Source organism: Beta vulgaris, chromosome 5 (assembly GCF_026745355.1).
Source record: "Beta vulgaris subsp. vulgaris cultivar EL10 chromosome 5, EL10.2, whole genome shotgun sequence".
Lineage (NCBI taxonomy): Eukaryota > Viridiplantae > Streptophyta > Magnoliopsida > Caryophyllales > Amaranthaceae > Beta > Beta vulgaris.
This window is the reverse complement of record NC_079206.1, coordinates 8,126,343-8,144,138: the sequence shown is the minus strand read 5'-3', so window position 1 is coordinate 8,144,138 and position 17,796 is coordinate 8,126,343. Positions and strand designations below refer to the sequence as shown.

At 34.1% G+C, this 17,796-nt stretch overlaps 2 protein-coding genes across 2 annotated transcripts; one reads left to right on the top strand and one right to left on the bottom strand.

Moving 5' to 3' along the window:
* Nucleotides 1-1,233: 1,233 nt before the first annotated feature.
* LOC104892549 (hypothetical protein) lies at nt 1,234-6,175 on the bottom strand. Its single transcript, XM_010678512.4, has 2 exons — nt 5,798-6,175; nt 1,234-1,719 (listed from the first exon to the last, which is right to left on the bottom strand). Exons 1-2 carry the CDS (start codon nt 5,993-5,995, stop codon nt 1,543-1,545), a joined length of 375 nt encoding a protein of 124 aa, XP_010676814.2. The 5' UTR covers nt 5,996-6,175; the 3' UTR covers nt 1,234-1,542.
* A 4,749-nt stretch (nt 6,176-10,924) lies between these two features.
* Nucleotides 10,925-16,131, top strand: LOC104892547 (ferritin, chloroplastic). The gene is made up of 8 exons (XM_010678511.4): nt 10,925-11,353; nt 14,080-14,163; nt 14,268-14,328; nt 14,455-14,542; nt 15,232-15,293; nt 15,415-15,480; nt 15,617-15,680; nt 15,803-16,131. Exons 1-8 carry the CDS (start codon nt 11,037-11,039, stop codon nt 15,835-15,837), a joined length of 777 nt encoding a protein of 258 aa, XP_010676813.1. The 5' UTR covers nt 10,925-11,036; the 3' UTR covers nt 15,838-16,131.
* Nucleotides 16,132-17,796: the final 1,665 nt, after the last annotated feature.

Genomic DNA, 17,796 nt, shown 5'->3' with positions numbered 1-17,796 from the left:
TAAAATCGAAATTCTATAATTTTTTTCGGATATTTTTTTCTTTATTATAGGCTAAACACTGACATAAATCATAAAAAAGTTATGAGATGTATTTAAAATATGCATTGTTTTTACCCCAAATCTAAAGTTATGCCCTTCTAAGAAAAACTTCTAAACCGGCTATTTTTTTCGACCACCTTAATGGGTGACCGATGACTGCAGTTATAAGAACGACAACGATCAGAGATAAGAGAGTGTAAATAGGGAAGAAGGTAGGAGGGTGGGGATAAAGAGAAGGTCATTGCATATTTAGGATCAAAAGCCAATGAACATGGTGATATACATTGATCATCTACTTTGTCCTTTTTGCTAATGGATGTGCAACACATATCTTAATTGTTTTGAGTCATACATCAAACAAACTAGTACCTTTTTCTAATTCTATTCTTGTTTTTGAGGGGATCAAACATACTTACCTGATTAATTAATAGAAAGCGTTGTCTTCTTGAAAGTTTCTACAACATCGCTAGATTCGCTACAATTTATTAACTCGTGCTTTATCGGGAGCAAAAAAACTTTTAGGCAATTTTACACATTCAACTCTTAAAAACTACTTCTACACTACTATGTACGACCTTCACAACCACTTCAAAATGGATAATTTCTTCTCCCACCAGGACTATATAATTGCATCTCCAAAATTTCATAAACAACCACAAAAAGACCATCAAGAATCAAGACAAGCATCACATTTACCTTTCCTAAGGTTTTACGAGTAATTGTGAATTTCGTTTGAATATGGCTCATCTGTTTAATCACGCTAGCCACACAGTTAGCAATCATTTACTGATTTACATCAACGACCTTCAAATAGCCATTGATCTATCTCGAGCGTTGAGCCAAATATGTCAGCTAGTCATTTTCTCACTATAAACAACATATATAGACGATTAACAATTAAACTAGACTTTACATAATGTAGTAACATACGCAATAACATTACCTTTGCAAAAGCAAGAAAAAAGAAACAATACATTAGCAAAGGCTAGACGATTCTACTATAAGACGAGTGCACGCACTCAGGAATCAGGATGAACATAGCAATGAAATAGTTGTATCAGCAATACCACTTTCTCCTGCTTTCTCCTTGAATAGAAGAGTAACGAACTCGTACCATATTCATCCGAGTGCACTCGTCTTAAAGTGAATCGTCTAGCCTTAGCTAATGTATTATGTGAATCACTTCGTTATCAGTATTGAAATTATAATCATTATTATTAGATGTACAATCGCAAAACTATAGTTATTCTCCATCTATTAGCCAGTCCAGGCGTCCGTCGCACTGGTTTGAAGGCTACTAATTCAATATGAACACGCAGAAAAAGAAACCAACTGAGCAATGCAAGTAGAACAGAAAAATCGTACATTAATGTGAGTAAAGAACTTTCATTTGATACACACATAGTGACTGTCAAAAAGATTAATCTAGTTAGTTCCAACTTCTAACAGGGTTTTATATAACCACGACGAAAAATATGCTTCATAGCTCATTGCTCAACTTGTCTATTCCTTGGAAGGTTCAGAGGGATTTTGCTTAGGAATAGGTTGAATTCTCACGTATGGCTTTCTAGTTAACGTTTCCCCTTTCAAAGCAGCCACGTATCGGTCATTTGTGTCTTCCTTCCGCTGGAGCTCCGCTAGATATTCAGCTAGCCTCTCTTTATTCACTTGTCCCATCATCTGAAGCACAATAACAAGTCATATTACCAAAACCATGCAAGAATTTACATCTCCCATTAGGGAAAAGAGGCACATAATATGATAATAAGCAGGCTTCTTGTTTTCCTCCCCGTCAGCAAGAAAAAGACAATACTTAATTACACGCTTAAGAACATTAACTATCTATCCTAATAACAATGAATATATAAGTATATAACTTTGTCAATCAGAAAACTGAATTCCATAAACATAAATGATGGAATCGCTTAATTTAACCACAGAAATGGAGCAGGTGATCTTTGGACTTCAGTTTCACAAAACATATGAAAGACAGTTACATTTGTCCTCATCCATTTGCTCTACTTGGAATTACCATAGTAAAGATGGCAAAAAAAAAGGTTCCTGACATTAGTCCTTGGCTTGAAGGAACCGTCATATCTTCAGTTTTCATTATTACCTCAGCGGTGTTTCCAAGTTCTAGTGTGATGTGGAGTGCAAAAATAACACCTAAAACATAATGTGATGTGGAGCGGTGTTCCGTATCAACATTCCCTCCTCCCCCCCCCCACCCACCCCCCACAACCAAATTCTTATTATCTATCCGCTGGCCTTGAATTTTTCTTTACAACTTTTTTTGAAGCTTCATAACAGAACTCGCAAACTTTATACCTTAACAGAACAACTCCTTAACAAGCTTAGGTAAGAGCTTCAAAAACCTTCCAAACCCCCTATCTAAACTAGAATAAGATATAGATTGAATAAGCTGTAGCTGCGTAGCATATCAATTATTAACAAACCAAACTAAAAATAAGGAATTAATATCAGTCATAACTTGTTATGCTTGAGGTCCAACCATATTAGCATTCCTCCCATCAATTTAGACCTCACCCAACAATAGATCAGAGCAAATTTTCCTACCAATTGATTGAATGATCTCACAGGATATATGTTGCATTTCCCTTTAGGTGAAAGCAATATAGACTCAGTTCGAGCAGACTCATCCATGAAACTAGCAGATGGGAGACAAGCCATTAAGTGCCAAATCAAAATATATCTTAAATATTGGCTTCCCAGTCCCCACACATAAGTTATTGATTATCTCTATTACTCCTTGCACTGCTAATTCTTAACATTATCCTATTTGCACTCTTTCCAACATAATGTGACTGCATTCTGCAATATATGCAGCAACTATGTCAGACATTATCGCATCAGATTTTGACCTTTCCTGCACCATCAACAGCAAACAGCACGTTCAAGGTTTACTATTCTGCACCATCATCTATCTCGGACACAACATTTTCCTCCCCGGAAAAAGATGGAAACACAAATTTGATAGGACATTATTACACCAAACATGGTTGAGGAATGAGATGTCCCCTCTGGAAAAAGTATAACACAGAAAAAAAAGCCTCTTTTTTTTCATATACTTCCAAGATCAAATAAGATACTTCCTCAAGAAATTCCACTAAGAGCTACAAAAATTACCAAGACGAAGCAGTACATGCAGCTGTTACAAAGATTCCCTCATTTAAATATGCCAAGAGATGTGGCCATGTGGGTAGAGCCAAAGAACCTTGCTATAGCTAATAGTATATTCTACAGCTTGACAACAATAGAGTGAGAGACAAAGATGTGGACTTGGCCAAACTTTGAAGAACAATGACCTCTAATCTACTTGCCATTCAAATCATTCTGATGTAACATGTTTGCATATTCCAAGTAATGATACTCTGTCCTATGTCAAAAATCTCAGCAAACTTCTTGCAGTCTTCAGGACACATATTCGACCAACTACCTCTCAAATTATTAAAAGTTTATTTTTCAAATAGAAAGTTAAAAGTAATACAACTTGAGATATGATACTTCTTACTATAGGCCTTCATATCACAAAAATCACTACACTTCTGAAGAAATTTATAAGCAAACCTTTGACCACAAAGGTCAGTCATAACTAGCAACAGAGAGAGTACATGACAAGGATCATTGAGCCCTTGCCATTATATGAGTCTCTCCTCAGTGCGTCAGCATGCATACTAGTAAAGTCATGTATAGTTCCTTCACTTGACCCCCTACCTTCCTACGTAGATATCTCGATGCTCATGTATAAAGGAGCAATACTCCCGAGCAATATCATTGCACTCTAAGAGCATGTTTAGTTCTAACATTTTTTAACTCTAAAAACGAAACCAATTATCTACTCCCTCCTTGTTTGGTTCAACCCCTTCTCAATCAATGGTAATGGAGTCGCCTAATCTGTTACCTTCCCCTTCCCTTCCCCCTCAAGTAACAAAATTCATTTCTTCATGGTAATGGTTACATTTCCACTATGGAACCAAACACCCAATTATAGTAACAATTGTGGTTACCCGTTCCCCTTCTTTATTTGATTCCATTCCTTTTTCCATTTCATGGATTTAACCAAACAAGCACTAAAGTTCTGAAAATTTCACATGCAAGTGACCTTTACTTCAAAAAATGTAAAATTTTCATCCTAGAAATCAACCAAAAATTCCAAACTAAGGAAGCCTTACTCCATGTAAGGGGTTGCATTGGCTCTTGGCTCTTCGCAACCAAAATAGAGAGGTAAAGAAAAGCATTTAAAAATTCTTGCAAACCTCCAAAGGATATCCACACTATGTGTCAAACTTTCTGCTCCAGTCTTTCAACAATGAAAAACGAAGTAATATACAGCCTCTTATTCTACTCCATGCAAGACTTTATTTTGACATATCAATAAGTGTAGGTTGTTCCCTTTTGTCATTAATCTTGACAATTAAGCAGTAGCACAGCTTCTTAGTGTATCCTAACGTATTAGTTGGGGAGGCACTAATCAGTAATCACAGCTCTATCATGGATGAGACAGAGTTGTAACTTGCAAGAGTTTGAGAAGCACAAGACAAATTTCATAAATTGAAGTGGACTAGATTCATCTTTGAGGATCTCCACATATATCTTGGGAAAGTTTATGCAAGGAAAAGACTCCAATTTATATAATTCTGATTGATGCCTCTCCGTTTCTAAGATTATCATTCAATGGAATCATCAGCCTGCACCACTTTTTTGCACGGGCACAAGAACAACAGATAGCGTTGACATGAATTCAGGTTTCCCAGAGGCCGGCTCTTATAATTTCGAATTGCGACTATTAAACCAAGTTGCCACGGACACATTTTTTTATATCTTGAGAGTCTGCTCCGTGCTCTATAGCACGAAACCTTTTGAAGCCTCAAAGCTTTCCTGCACAGATATATTGTCTTTCAGCAAGTTTTAGGTCTCAATATCACTCAAGCTTGAGGCCTTCTTCTGTAAGTCAACTTCGCTCCTTCACAAGCAATGTTACACGTCTCAGACACGGGTATAATTAGGTAATTTATACACGTTTGCAATTTTTGGTTCAAATGAAGTGTCAAATGTGCACACCCTAGTGGCAACGTCTAAGTGTTAGAGGATCCTACTCAAGTCCTTCAGGTAAAAAGAGAAGTCCAAGTACCATAGCTCACAAGCTGGTATAAGTTACCATATATATTGTTATGATCCTGCAAGTCGCTCGTGGGTGGCCTAAGCCTAACCGTAGACTCCAAGAAGGAAGACCCTCATTATTCCAGATTGCACAGTTTTACTTCTACCCTGAGCTACTCATTTTCTAGTAAGTTAATGCTTGCTTGTACCAACACATTATCAAACCAAAAGAAAGCCATTATACTTGAAATTTAGCCTTCATTTCAATCCACAATTCGGCCAGTCAACCATCCATCATATAACCCTAATTGCAAAACCCAATCAACATAACTCATCCACCATTTCAACCTCAGCATAAACAAAACAAAAACACTTAAAAAATAATACAATTTACATATAAAATTGCAAACTTCCTCTCTTGGATCAAACTCCCCAATACACTCCATGTGTTTCAAACTATGCAATTGAATCACACAACAAGAAAAAAAGCAACTAATTTCCAAAAAACCATCATAACACTCAATGAAAAGGGCATCAATGCATCATATAGTAAGTATATAGCAAATAAAAAAAACCCATCAAGAAAACAACATAAAAACATATATATACACAAAAATATTGTGATTAAAGAACAAACCCTGGTTTCAGGGCGAGAGTTTTTGCGAAGATGGGACTCAAGCTTGTCGTTACGAGAGTTAGTGACCTGCATAACACCATAGCCAACGATCCCAGGAATAACACCGCAAACCATAGCAAAAGTGAAGAAGAAGGGCTTTGAATCCCGACTTTTAGCTACGATACGTCTCCATGATTCACTCTTCCATAATATGTTCATCTCTATTGTTTTCTTTTGGGGTAAATTTCTAGACTTTCGACTCAAATGTTTGCATCAAGGAACCAACTTTTCCAGTTTCACTGTACCAAAAATCAACCAATGTATCAATATTTGATTATTGATGAATGTAGTCCGGTTTTGGGTTGGAAAAAGCTCCAAGTCTCAAAATTAAGGCCATTAAGTTGGGTAGTCGGGCGACCTTTGTCTAGCACATATATCACGCAAAAATTGACTATATCGAAATTGGATAAACCTAAATTAACTATATCATGTAAAAATTGACTATAATAGAGAACACAATTTATTAGAATATACAGTCTAATTTTAATATAAAATTAGACGAATTTAAGACTGGATTTTTCTAACAAGCTTCATTACATTTCACTCTAACCCAACACTATCCAAATCATTTCTTCTCTTTTCCTTTTTTGATTCTCGAACTACGACAGATAATTTCAAAAAAATTAACTCGATAGTCTTACCAAACGGATTAAACTAGTCACTAAATGGATAGTGACTCAATGAGTTAAAAACTATCATTACTAAATAGATTAAACTGGACACGAAATAGATTAAATTGATCCCTATATAAATTAATCTAGTCAGTATACTAAAAAAAGAAGTGGCATGTTCTCTTCTTAATATTGGGTTTGGGCCGCGGTTAATTTTAAGTTTAAAGTAGGTGGTCTCTTACAAGACCAAATGAATAGAGAAAAGTGACTATATCATACAAAAAATGACTAATCATACAATAATTGACTATCCAAAAAGATGATCGTGTCATTAAAAATTGACTATATCATATAGAAACTAACTATATCAAATAAAATCTGACCACATTATACGAAACTTAGTGCACAATAAATCTTTGTGCATAAACTTCATTCAAATTTTTAAAAAATCATATGTGAATAAATTGGAGTTCGTAACAACAAAATGAGCGGTATTTTGAATCTCAAAAGTAACGTACTAATAGAACTTGTAGTCGTTATAAAAATAGTATAACTAATATACTAGCTAACAAATAGTGGTTATATGTTGGCTCTCATAATCTAACATGTTAACTTGTGCTATCCCACTAAATTTAAACAATGACAATTTTCAGAAACATTTCAATAGTTATATGAAAATAATGATAAATGTCTTTAGACAAGATACATGTCTGAAAATAAAATACATATTATGTTTTTTTTTGGGTAAGAAGAAGTGGTCCGGATTCCGTTCGGATTTTAATGGGCCAGACACTTGAGAGTAAGGGGGAAGGGTAAGGGAAATTTTTACCCTCAAAGTGCCTCTAGTGGGGATTGAACCCCAACCTTGAGGTTGGAAGGGTGCTCTCCTTACCACTAGACCAAGTACTAATTGGTACATATTATGTTTATTTGTCTCGAAGGAAGATGGTGTATTTATATGTATATATACATTCCATATGACATTTTATATACTTCATGTTTTTAATTATAAATGTCTTAGCCTTCATTTTTTGGAAACACTTTTCTATAGATGCTTTTCTAGTGAAATATGAGCATACGAGTTCTGAATTCTCTCTTTTAAGTACACCCTAAAAGAATATTTGTGTGAAATCTTGAGGGTCGACACTATTGTTTAATTGCACTTGTGTCATAGCGAAATAATCAACGAATTGACCTACATTAAGCTATTCTTAGTTCTTACAAATATATGTAAAAGCAAAATATATATACAACACACAAGTATACCAAGAAGTATTATCTGATCATCTGACGAAACTCTAACTTAAGATATTTGAGGTGTAAGGTTCAAATCTTGTCAAATATGATGTTCAGAAGTCGAGATCTCCTTATCCCTATCAAAAAACAGTGAATGTATATAAAAATAAGGTTGATAAGAACGGGTTGAACATTGTATATATGAGGGAGGTAATTTAGAAGGGGTCGGATGCTTATCTACTATTGGCGGCCAAAATTTCTTAGAGTTTGTATAGATCAAATTTGCTTCCTTTTGTTACCAAAGTATGACTTTGTCACAATTCTTTTGAGATGAGACCTTCAACACGAAGCATTTGAAAACGTCAAAGTCATGTTCCAACTCTAGGGGATCCTTTTCATAATCATAATCCTAATTTTAATCTAAGCCTCAAAAATGATTATTGTAAAGTAGATGACATAAAAAACATAGGAAGTAATTGATAGAAATAATTATTTCATGATTATTTTGGTATGATTTTCTTAAAATAGTCCTATCCTTGAGGACTATATATTTTTTATCTATTGATTTCTAATACGTATAGCTAATATGGAAAAAAAGAAAGTAATGAGGTGTTTTAGTTTATAAGAAATAGCTAATACTATATTTTATTTTTATACAATCTTTACTCTATAAAGAAAATTAATCAATTGATGTAGATACACAGTCTTATGCAAGTTAAAAATTGGGTACATATGTTTTCTTTACTTTATTTAGTGAAGATAGATAGTGTGAGGAATTCATGCAATAAAAGAAGTACTTTCACTAATATATAATGAAGAAATTAATAGTTAAGTTAATATCTTGAAAAATTGTATATATCAATCTTATACTTTTCATTCGAAATATTCATTTCTTTTTTACTAATTTTGACAGTTTTTTCTGACGAATACTTCATTCATCAGCAACATTTTATTTTCACGTTATCAGCATATATAATTGACCATTAGTGTTATATCCAATTAAGAAAAATGAAAAATATTTTGATGTTTTGAAATATAAATTGAAGCTAATCCAACAATATGTCATTAAGAAATTTGCTAAAAAATACCTTTTAAAAGTCAAATTTTACGAAAAAAATCTTTTAAAACATTATTTGCGAAAACAAACCACAAACTTATTTTTCTTTGTGCAAGATGAAACCTATTCACGTTTTTCGGTGTGGTTTTTGAGATGCATAAGAGAATTGCTGCAATTAGTGGAAATATGGGGTTAAAGGAAAATGGACGAGCCCCTCTCATGTATCTCAAAAATCACACGATAGACGGGAATAAGTTTATCTTACAAATAAAATTAAGTTTATAGTTATTTTTCCGCAAAAAATGCTTTAAAATGTGTTTACGCAAAATTTAACTTTAAAAATGTTTTTTTTTTTGCCGAAATGAAGTTGTTTTTTATCCCATAAATATATATATCAATCTCCAAAATAAAGTTATGACTTATGAGCAGAGTTTGTCTAGGCAACCAACCGTTTGAGTCTTTTAGGAGACTCAAACATGGGCAATTTGGTCATTTTAAGCCTTGGAAATTTCACGCGCGTGTTGTTTAGTACCAATGCTAGGTTAGATTGGTACCATTGTCCGAAAATTTTGATACCAAAGTAAGGTTGCTTGGTACCAATCCTGATAACAATGTGATACCAATACCAGGTTATAATGGTACCAATGTGTAACTTTTTGAGTGTTTGAATCTTTTTTGGACTCAAACAATTGGTTACCAAGGCTTTCTCCTTATGAGCAGTAGTTATGGAGGGAGGGGTTTGACAAGACTAGAAACACTTAAAAGAGGACAATGTCCACGTCATTCCAGGCTGTTATAGCCACTAACTGCTAAGCATCTTCCGCCCTTAGACTCGTCTTCATCCCATCATTTTCCCATAACATTTTCCCCACTCTCATCTCCTTCTTTTGGTTTCACCAACACTTTCCCCACAAATTTTATTGTTTTCAATTTTCATCTGATTTACTCTTTCCGTCTCATAATATAGTGCTTGTTTTTTTTTTTACACGGTCTCCAAGTTGTAACTTTGACCTTTAATATCTTCAATTCCGTATTAATAAAAAAATATAAAAAGTTGATATTATGAAACTACACATTGAGACGAATCTAACAAGATTTCACATGAATATGTTTTTTTTTAATATATAAATGAGAATATTGGGTCAAAGATTTTAAAGTTTGACCCACCAGAAATGAAGTATGCACTATATATGGGACGGAGGGAGTACAATATATCCAGTATAGTTAGTCTTGCGTGAATCTAATCCATACTAATATGATTTTGGACTAAAACTACTCAAATGACATAGTGATTCTTTTTTCATATAATAACCTTCTAAAATTTTAAATTACACTAACCTATCGCTTTTGACAATTTTAAATTGATGTAGTTACCACTTGCTAAGTTTTCATTTTATAGCATATTTCTCAATAATCACCTTTTACAATTTACACCTATTGTTTATATTTACATAGTGACCCTTATTTCATAAATTATACTTCATCCATCCTATTTTATAATTCGGATATTCTAGTTTGGGTGTCTCAATATGTTATTACCATTTTTGAACATCTTTTGTTACTCTCTCTCCATTTTTTACATGGGTTTTTGACACCATCATTTAATATTCTTCAACTCTCATTGGTTGTTGATAACAAAAAAACATTTTTATTCTCTCTGCTCTTTTCACATGCCCAACCATTTAATTTTCTCATTTTTTTTCATTATTTTATGATAATAATTCCAAAAAAACAACAACTCCGAAGATAAGTACATAATAATCATTGTTTCCTTAATTTTCATACCCAAAATGAAACGAAAAATATAAAATGTGACAGAGGAAGTATATACTAACATTAAATTCACGCTAATTTGGTGTACCATGTCTCTCGTCTATATAAGGCTTTTTTTACATGCAATCCACAAAATTATTAATTTCCTGCAAATAAAATCAGCGCGTACCCTAACTTAATTCCCTCAGGCGCGTGAGAATAAACGACAAATTTAATTGGAGAGATAAAAGCAAAATACAACGTGGATTGGATATTTGCAAGATTCTCCATGTGACACGAGCTCACCACACGCCATTTCCTAACTTTTCATCTCAACCGTCCACGTTACCACTCAATCCAACGGCTCAAATCAATCCCCAATGCTACTCAAACACTTGTCTTTCTCCTATATAACCTCTTCCCTTTTGTTCCACATTATTCTCATTAGTGTTCATCTATCTTTCTCCCAAAATTAAATTTTCAGCATTCCCATTTTACCCTTCTCTGCCATTTTTGTGAGCTAATTTTCAGTTTTAGGAAGATTATGATGATGAGAACAGTTGCAGGAGGGTCTCCTTCTCCCCTGTTTAGCTCTTTGAAGGTGAAAACCCCGGTTTCGACGAATGGAAGCCATGGATTTGGTTCTAGTTTTGTGGGATTTGGAGGAGAGAGAGTGAAGAATAATGGTCATGGAAGAATTGTATCTGCTTTACAAGAAGGTGGGCCCATTACTGGGATTGTGTTTCAGCCTTTTGAAGAGGTGAAGAGTGATGATTTTATGGTGCCTATTTCATCACAGGTCTCACTTGCTAGACAGAGATTTGTTGATGACTGTGAATCTGCCATTAATGAGCAGATTAAGTAAGTTTCTAAATCCCTTTTTTTGTTTTTGGAAAAAAAAAGGTTATGTATTTACTTTGGTGGTTGAGATGGGTAAACGTAAAACATAAAATTGTGATGAAAAAAGTTTGATGTGATACCATTATTAAAGGTGAAAACTCAAAAAGTAAGATGTGTAATAGTTTTTTGTTTGTCGTTTCTTTTTTCCACCTTTGGAAATTTGCGTTATGATGAATTTCCTCTTAACTATTTTCGCATAGGACCATTTACCTTGAGGGCCCCAACAAGTTCCAAACTCTCCCAATTATATTAATATTTTACTTCCATCACGATTTTGAATCTTAATGTTTCATGTGGGAGATAGAAAGTCATACTATTACTCCCTCCGTCTCATAATATAGTGCTTGTTTCTTTTTTCACGGTCTCCAAAACGTAACTTTGACCTTTAATATCTTCAATTCCTTATTAATAATAAATATAAAAAGTTGATATTATGAAACTACACATTGAGACGAATCTAACAAGATCCTACATGAATATGTTTTTTTTATATATACAAATGAGAATATTCGGTCAAAGATTTTAAAGTTTGACCACCAAAAATGAAATAAGCACTATATTATGAGACGGAGGGAGTAGATCTTTGGTTGTCGGTTATAATATATGCCATCCTTTTCTTATAAAATAAGTCGTATTTTATAATAGTACTTTATTGGCTTAGGAGTTTATGATATAATCATATGTTGATTGATGTTATTGGTTCTTGTTTCTTACTAGGAGCGTTTGGTATATGTCATGTTTGGAAAACGGTTTTTTCGTTGGCTTTTTACTTTTTAATTTGGTCAAATAATCAAAAAAAGTGTTTTGATTATTGTCCTTTTGGTTGGTTTAGCTAAGATGAAAAAGTTACTTAGAATAGCTTTTTAGATTGGCTTTTGGTTTGTTGGCCACAAACTCTCTAATAAATTGCTTTTTGAGTTGGTTGTTCAAGCTAATGCTTCCAGCCAGTCAAATAAGCCAACTCAAACAGAAGCCAATAACCAAACAATTCCATAATCAATGTAAACGGAATGACAAAGATTTGGATAAGGAGGAGAAATAGAAATAATAATTGTTACTTTTAATAGTTGTTTGTTACTAGTTTGATAAGGATAACAAATGAAGAGATTATGGTTTACTCCAGAAACGTTATTTGTTACTTAACACTCATATTAAACAATTAGAATTAAAAACGCCTATTTGAATTCATTTCCTACATCAAAATATACCATACCAAAACGCCCTCTTAATATTTTTACTTTTAGCTTCGTATATACTCCTTATAAAATATTGTTTATGTTTATTTATATTAACCTTTTGTTTTATACTACCACTATAAGTTGGTGCGATGATAAATTTAACATAAAGGAAATGCCGACCAATTGTTTGTTAAAATGTCTTAGTGAAAAATGTTGTCATGTTATAAGCTTTTGTTCACTATAGCTGTCTTTTCTGTTTTGTAGTGCCTTATTTTGTGGTTCATCTTATAATGAAATTACTACTTTTAAGTAGTAGTTGCATCATGCATAGCTTCACTAAGCCCGTTTATTAATTCCTTAACATGTTCTCAGCTATGTTTATGATTAGTTTTTAAGTAGGTAATGCATGGAGAGTTACCTTCTTTAGTTTGGGGAGAGAAAGCAATCTAATGTAGTAATATTGGTAATTTCAACTAGAGAGAGTGTTGAAGTAGTGATGTAGACGAAATTTAATCTTAGATTTTTCGTACCACACACCTCCAAAATCTTTACTCTTGTTTAAGGGTATTGGGTAAGGATAATATAGCAATACGTGTCTAATTGTTTGACTTGTGATTTGTGAATCTTAGTTGGTTAAGTCTATATATTCTATAGCTGAATGTCAAGAGAATTTGGTGAAAATGGTAATATATGGTCGAAACATAAATTCCGAAAAGCTTTATGATATGTGTAAAGAAGAAAGCTAAAATGATTATGGGACGTAGGAAGTAGGACGTACTATCTTGAGGAAGACACGGAGTTGTGGAACATTGAGGATCAATGAGGTTGCGTAACTTAAAACAAATTAATTTGATATTAGTGGTTGTTTGGTACTTTGTTTGAACCTAATAGGTTTAACTTCCTAGGAAGTTTCAAAGACGACGAATTATATTTTCTTGAGAAGTGTAACAAGGTATTTGATTAAGTACATGAAGTAAAAATTTACATAGGAATTTTCACATACCTAAGAGCTAAGCAACATCTCGAATAACTCCACAGTTTTCCACTTCTGAGGAACTTCCATTTCCCATGCTTTATGTCCTCCAAAGGAGCACCCAGTGGAAGATTCCATCAAGTTTATTTAGTCGACTAGTCGTGGCTTTAATATTGATGTTCCTTTTAACTGTAGGTCATTTTCTCAGATTAGGCTATATTGGGCAATACTATATCTACTCGGTGGATAGTTAACTCACTAGAAATAGAGAATTAAAAAACTATTAAAACTGATGAGTTAGATTCCACTTTTTTTCATGATTCCATTTGTAGTGTGTTGTTGACCGACTAGGAAGAGAAAGTTTTTTTCCATTATTATTTGCTTACATGATTATATATCAAGTTGTTCTTCAGTAGTTTTTTTAAAAGGTATCTTGTACCTTGTCTGCAAATTTGATCTCTACCCAGCAAAAGAAGTAAATTTAAGTATGATTATATTTCTCTAATGTTAAATGGGTTTGGTTGTATGATTTACAGTGTGGAATACAGTGCGTCCTATGTGTACCATTCGCTGTTTGCATACTTTGACAGGGACAATATTGCTCTTAAAGGTTTAGCCAAGTAAGTAAACTCAATAGATTACTTATAAAACTCCATTCAGTATAGCTGCATTAAGTGAAGGGATGTAAATGTTTAATAAATGCTGTCATTTTGCCATGATCTAGCTTTTTCCGTGAATCAAGTGAAGAAGAAAGAGAACACGCTGAGAAGCTAATGAAGTATCAGGTAATTAGCAAACTGTTGTAGTGTCTTTTGTCTGTTTTAAGTTTTGAAATGGTAATTAGGATCATATCTTGTATTTGTCTGGTTCATAGAATCATAGTATCATTGATCATTTCTATCCTTTTTCAGAACATGAGAGGAGGAAGGGTGAAGCTGTTTTCAATTCTTATGCCGCCATCAGAGTTTGAGCATGTCGAAAAAGGAGACGCATTATATGGTACGCCTCTATTTTTCTGTCTTTTATTAGCAAAGTTTGTGACCAAGATTCGGTATACGGTTTGGATTACAGCATAATTCAATTCGATCCGTACAAAATTTGGATTTCAATTTTCCAATATGAATCCAAACCGATTAGAGTTGAATCCGACCCAATCCGAATTTTCATAATTTAGATTGGATCCGATCTGAAAATTCGATTTTTTATAACACTCTAGTTTTTCGATGAAATAAATTAAGCATAATAGCAGCATAGTAGATTTAGGAAATGAGAAATTAAGTGGTGTTAGGGTTTTAGGGGAAGGGTTGAAGTGATACGTCTATTGGGATTATGAAAGAGGCTTTTCGAAAAAAAATTGTTAAGTACTTAAGCCCAATCCGGATACATAATATAATGCATATTGCTATTCGTTTATATTTGATTTTTGGATCTAATTACCTGAATCCAATCCGATCCGAAAATCCATTTTTTCAAAAAATCTCAATCCGAATCTTATCGAAACATAGTTCGAATCAGATCCGAATTACTAATACGGATTGAATTGGATTGAGATTTTATCCGAATAACTTTCACCCCTAACCAAGATGGTAGCGAACAAAGAGATGATTACGAATAAGTACATATATCTCTGTTGAACTCTGTTTTATATCTTATTCATTAGTTCTAATTATTTTGATATCTTGTGGCAGCAATGGAGCTAGCCTTGTCGTTGGAGAAGCTCGTGAATGAAAAATTGTTGAACTTGCATAGCGTAAGTTATTGAACACCCCTATCCCCTAAAATGGATATTTTCATTGTAAAATAAAGAACAAAGAATGTTGTATTATAGCAGTTCATAACTTCATATCATTCTTATATTGTGTTACATTCAGGTGGCTGAGAAACACAATGATGTCCAGTTGCAAGAATTTGTCGAAAGCGAATTTTTGAATGAGCAGGTAAATTATACTTCTATTAGTTCTTCTAAAGAGCAAGCAGATTTTATTCTCTTGAATAAAAGTCTATTTTGCAGAATGATTTGATGCTATGTATTGAATGTAACACTAACATATCACGATTTACAATCTTACTTAGGTTGAGGCAATCAAGAAGATTGCAGATTATGTCACTCAGTTGAGAATGGTTGGCAAGGGACATGGTATGAATTGCTCTTTTAATAGTAGTGTTTTTTATTGGTCTTACTGGTAACATATTATCCACGAAAACACCATGATTTTTAATAATGCAGTTTCTAAGAACATATTGTGTGTGTGCTTGCAGGAGTTTGGCACTTCGACCAAATGTTGCTTAACTAGGGATACTCATCAGAACTTCGAAGTTTTGGTTGTGCACGCTCTAGTTTGAATGGGATAGCTAGACATTACTTATGCACGCTCTAGGTGTCGAGTTTCTTTCGTCCAAATAAATTCATCTTTAGTTTGGATGGAATAGCTAGAAAATACGAAGCTTTGTATAAATGTATGTGTTTCGATTTTTAAGTTATGTTTAAGGAGATGATTGTAAGTAGTCCTTTTAGATTTCGTCTGGTATTTGAAGTTTGAAGGTTTGATAATATTTCACTATAAGTGATGCTTGAAATTTCTTAGTTATATTGTGTTCTATTCTCCCATTGCTAATGCTATATATATATATATATATATTATAATTATATATATATATATATATATATATATATATATATATATTTGATACATTAGGAAAGTTAAGACACTGTTCTTTTAAAGGGGACTCCTAACGAATCTAGATGCTAATGCTATATTCTTGGGTGTTCTAGAATACTCCTTTATATTTTTGTTGTTGAAAAGGGAAAAACTGTTCAATATTTTGCTACATGTGCCACTTAATGCTATTGGTACACATCATCAATTTAAACTTTCTCCATCCTATTTTGTCTCATCTTTTTATTATTCCTCCCCTAGAATAAATCCAATATACTGCCACGAATGCCTCTTTGATTATCGTCAGAGTAGGGGCTGTTTGGAGCACTTGATTTGGCTTGTAGAAGGTTAAGGATGGCGATTGTCCCCGACTTGCTGGAGACGGAAGATGGGCGTGGTCACATTAGAGTTTTGAACTTATCAACAATAATTCTGATAGTCATTTGACAACTACAAATTAAAGGTGATTAAATGACCGACCTTTTCATATCAAAAATAAAATGGCCTGCCGGTCGGGTTTGGGTTGGGCTGCACCCAAAATATAAGGCCATCGTGCCGAGGAGGCCAAATCTGGTGGACTTTTGAGCCAAAATCAAGTTGGGCACTCTAACTGTCATGAAACAATAAGATGACTTTAGAGGGGTGGGCTTAGGATGGGTTTGATGGGCCATGTTGGGCCTTAGATATATAGGGTAAGTCTAAGCTCAACCTTAGCTTGTATGTCCCTAGGGGTGTTCAAGAACCAGTCTGGGTCGGAGAAATGGAATGAACGAGTCTACCGGTCCGGTCTCTGGGTTGAGAAATTATTTTTTTATCTTCGATTCGGTCCGGTCCGGTCCAAAACCCTATAAAAAGCGTTCTTGGACCGGACCGGTTTTTTTTGCTTAAAACTATGCATAAAATCTTTAAAAATAATTAATATTATTCTTAATAAGTTAGGAAAACTATAGCTTTCTGATTTTTTTAAAGGTTTTTTCACCAAATACCCTTGACAAAAATATTTATTCACCAAATACCCCCAGTTTTTTCAAAATTCACCAAATATCCTTGACTTTTTAAAAAATTCACCATATACCCCAATTTTTTTTAAAAATGACATGAAATACCCTTAATAACTAACGACGATTAACTCCGTTAGTCATTAGCGTTAATTAACCCTAAAAATCCTTAAAATACCCTAATTAATCCAAAAAATCCTAAAACCCTAACTAACCCTAAAACCCCTAACTAACCCCAACCCATTCACAGCTCACCAAGCCCACACCAACCCCCAACCCCACCAGCCCCTACCCCAGGCCCACCAGCCCCCCCTTCCCCCTCGATCATCCTTGCTGTCGCGCCTCCCTATCCCCACCACCCCCGCAGCCCCTACCAACCCCTCCCCCACCCTTTCAAACTCAGTCGCTCGCCCTCATCCGCCGCAAAATTGCCACAAACTCGGATTTCTTTGACATGAATGGAAGATCTAGTGCGTTGTGCAGAAATCGTCGACTCGTTGTGCAGAAACCGTCGATGATATCCCACATAAACCATCGACTCGTCGAGTGAAATCAAGGTGGGAGAGTTAGGAGGAGAAGAGAGAACCGGAGGTGGGTG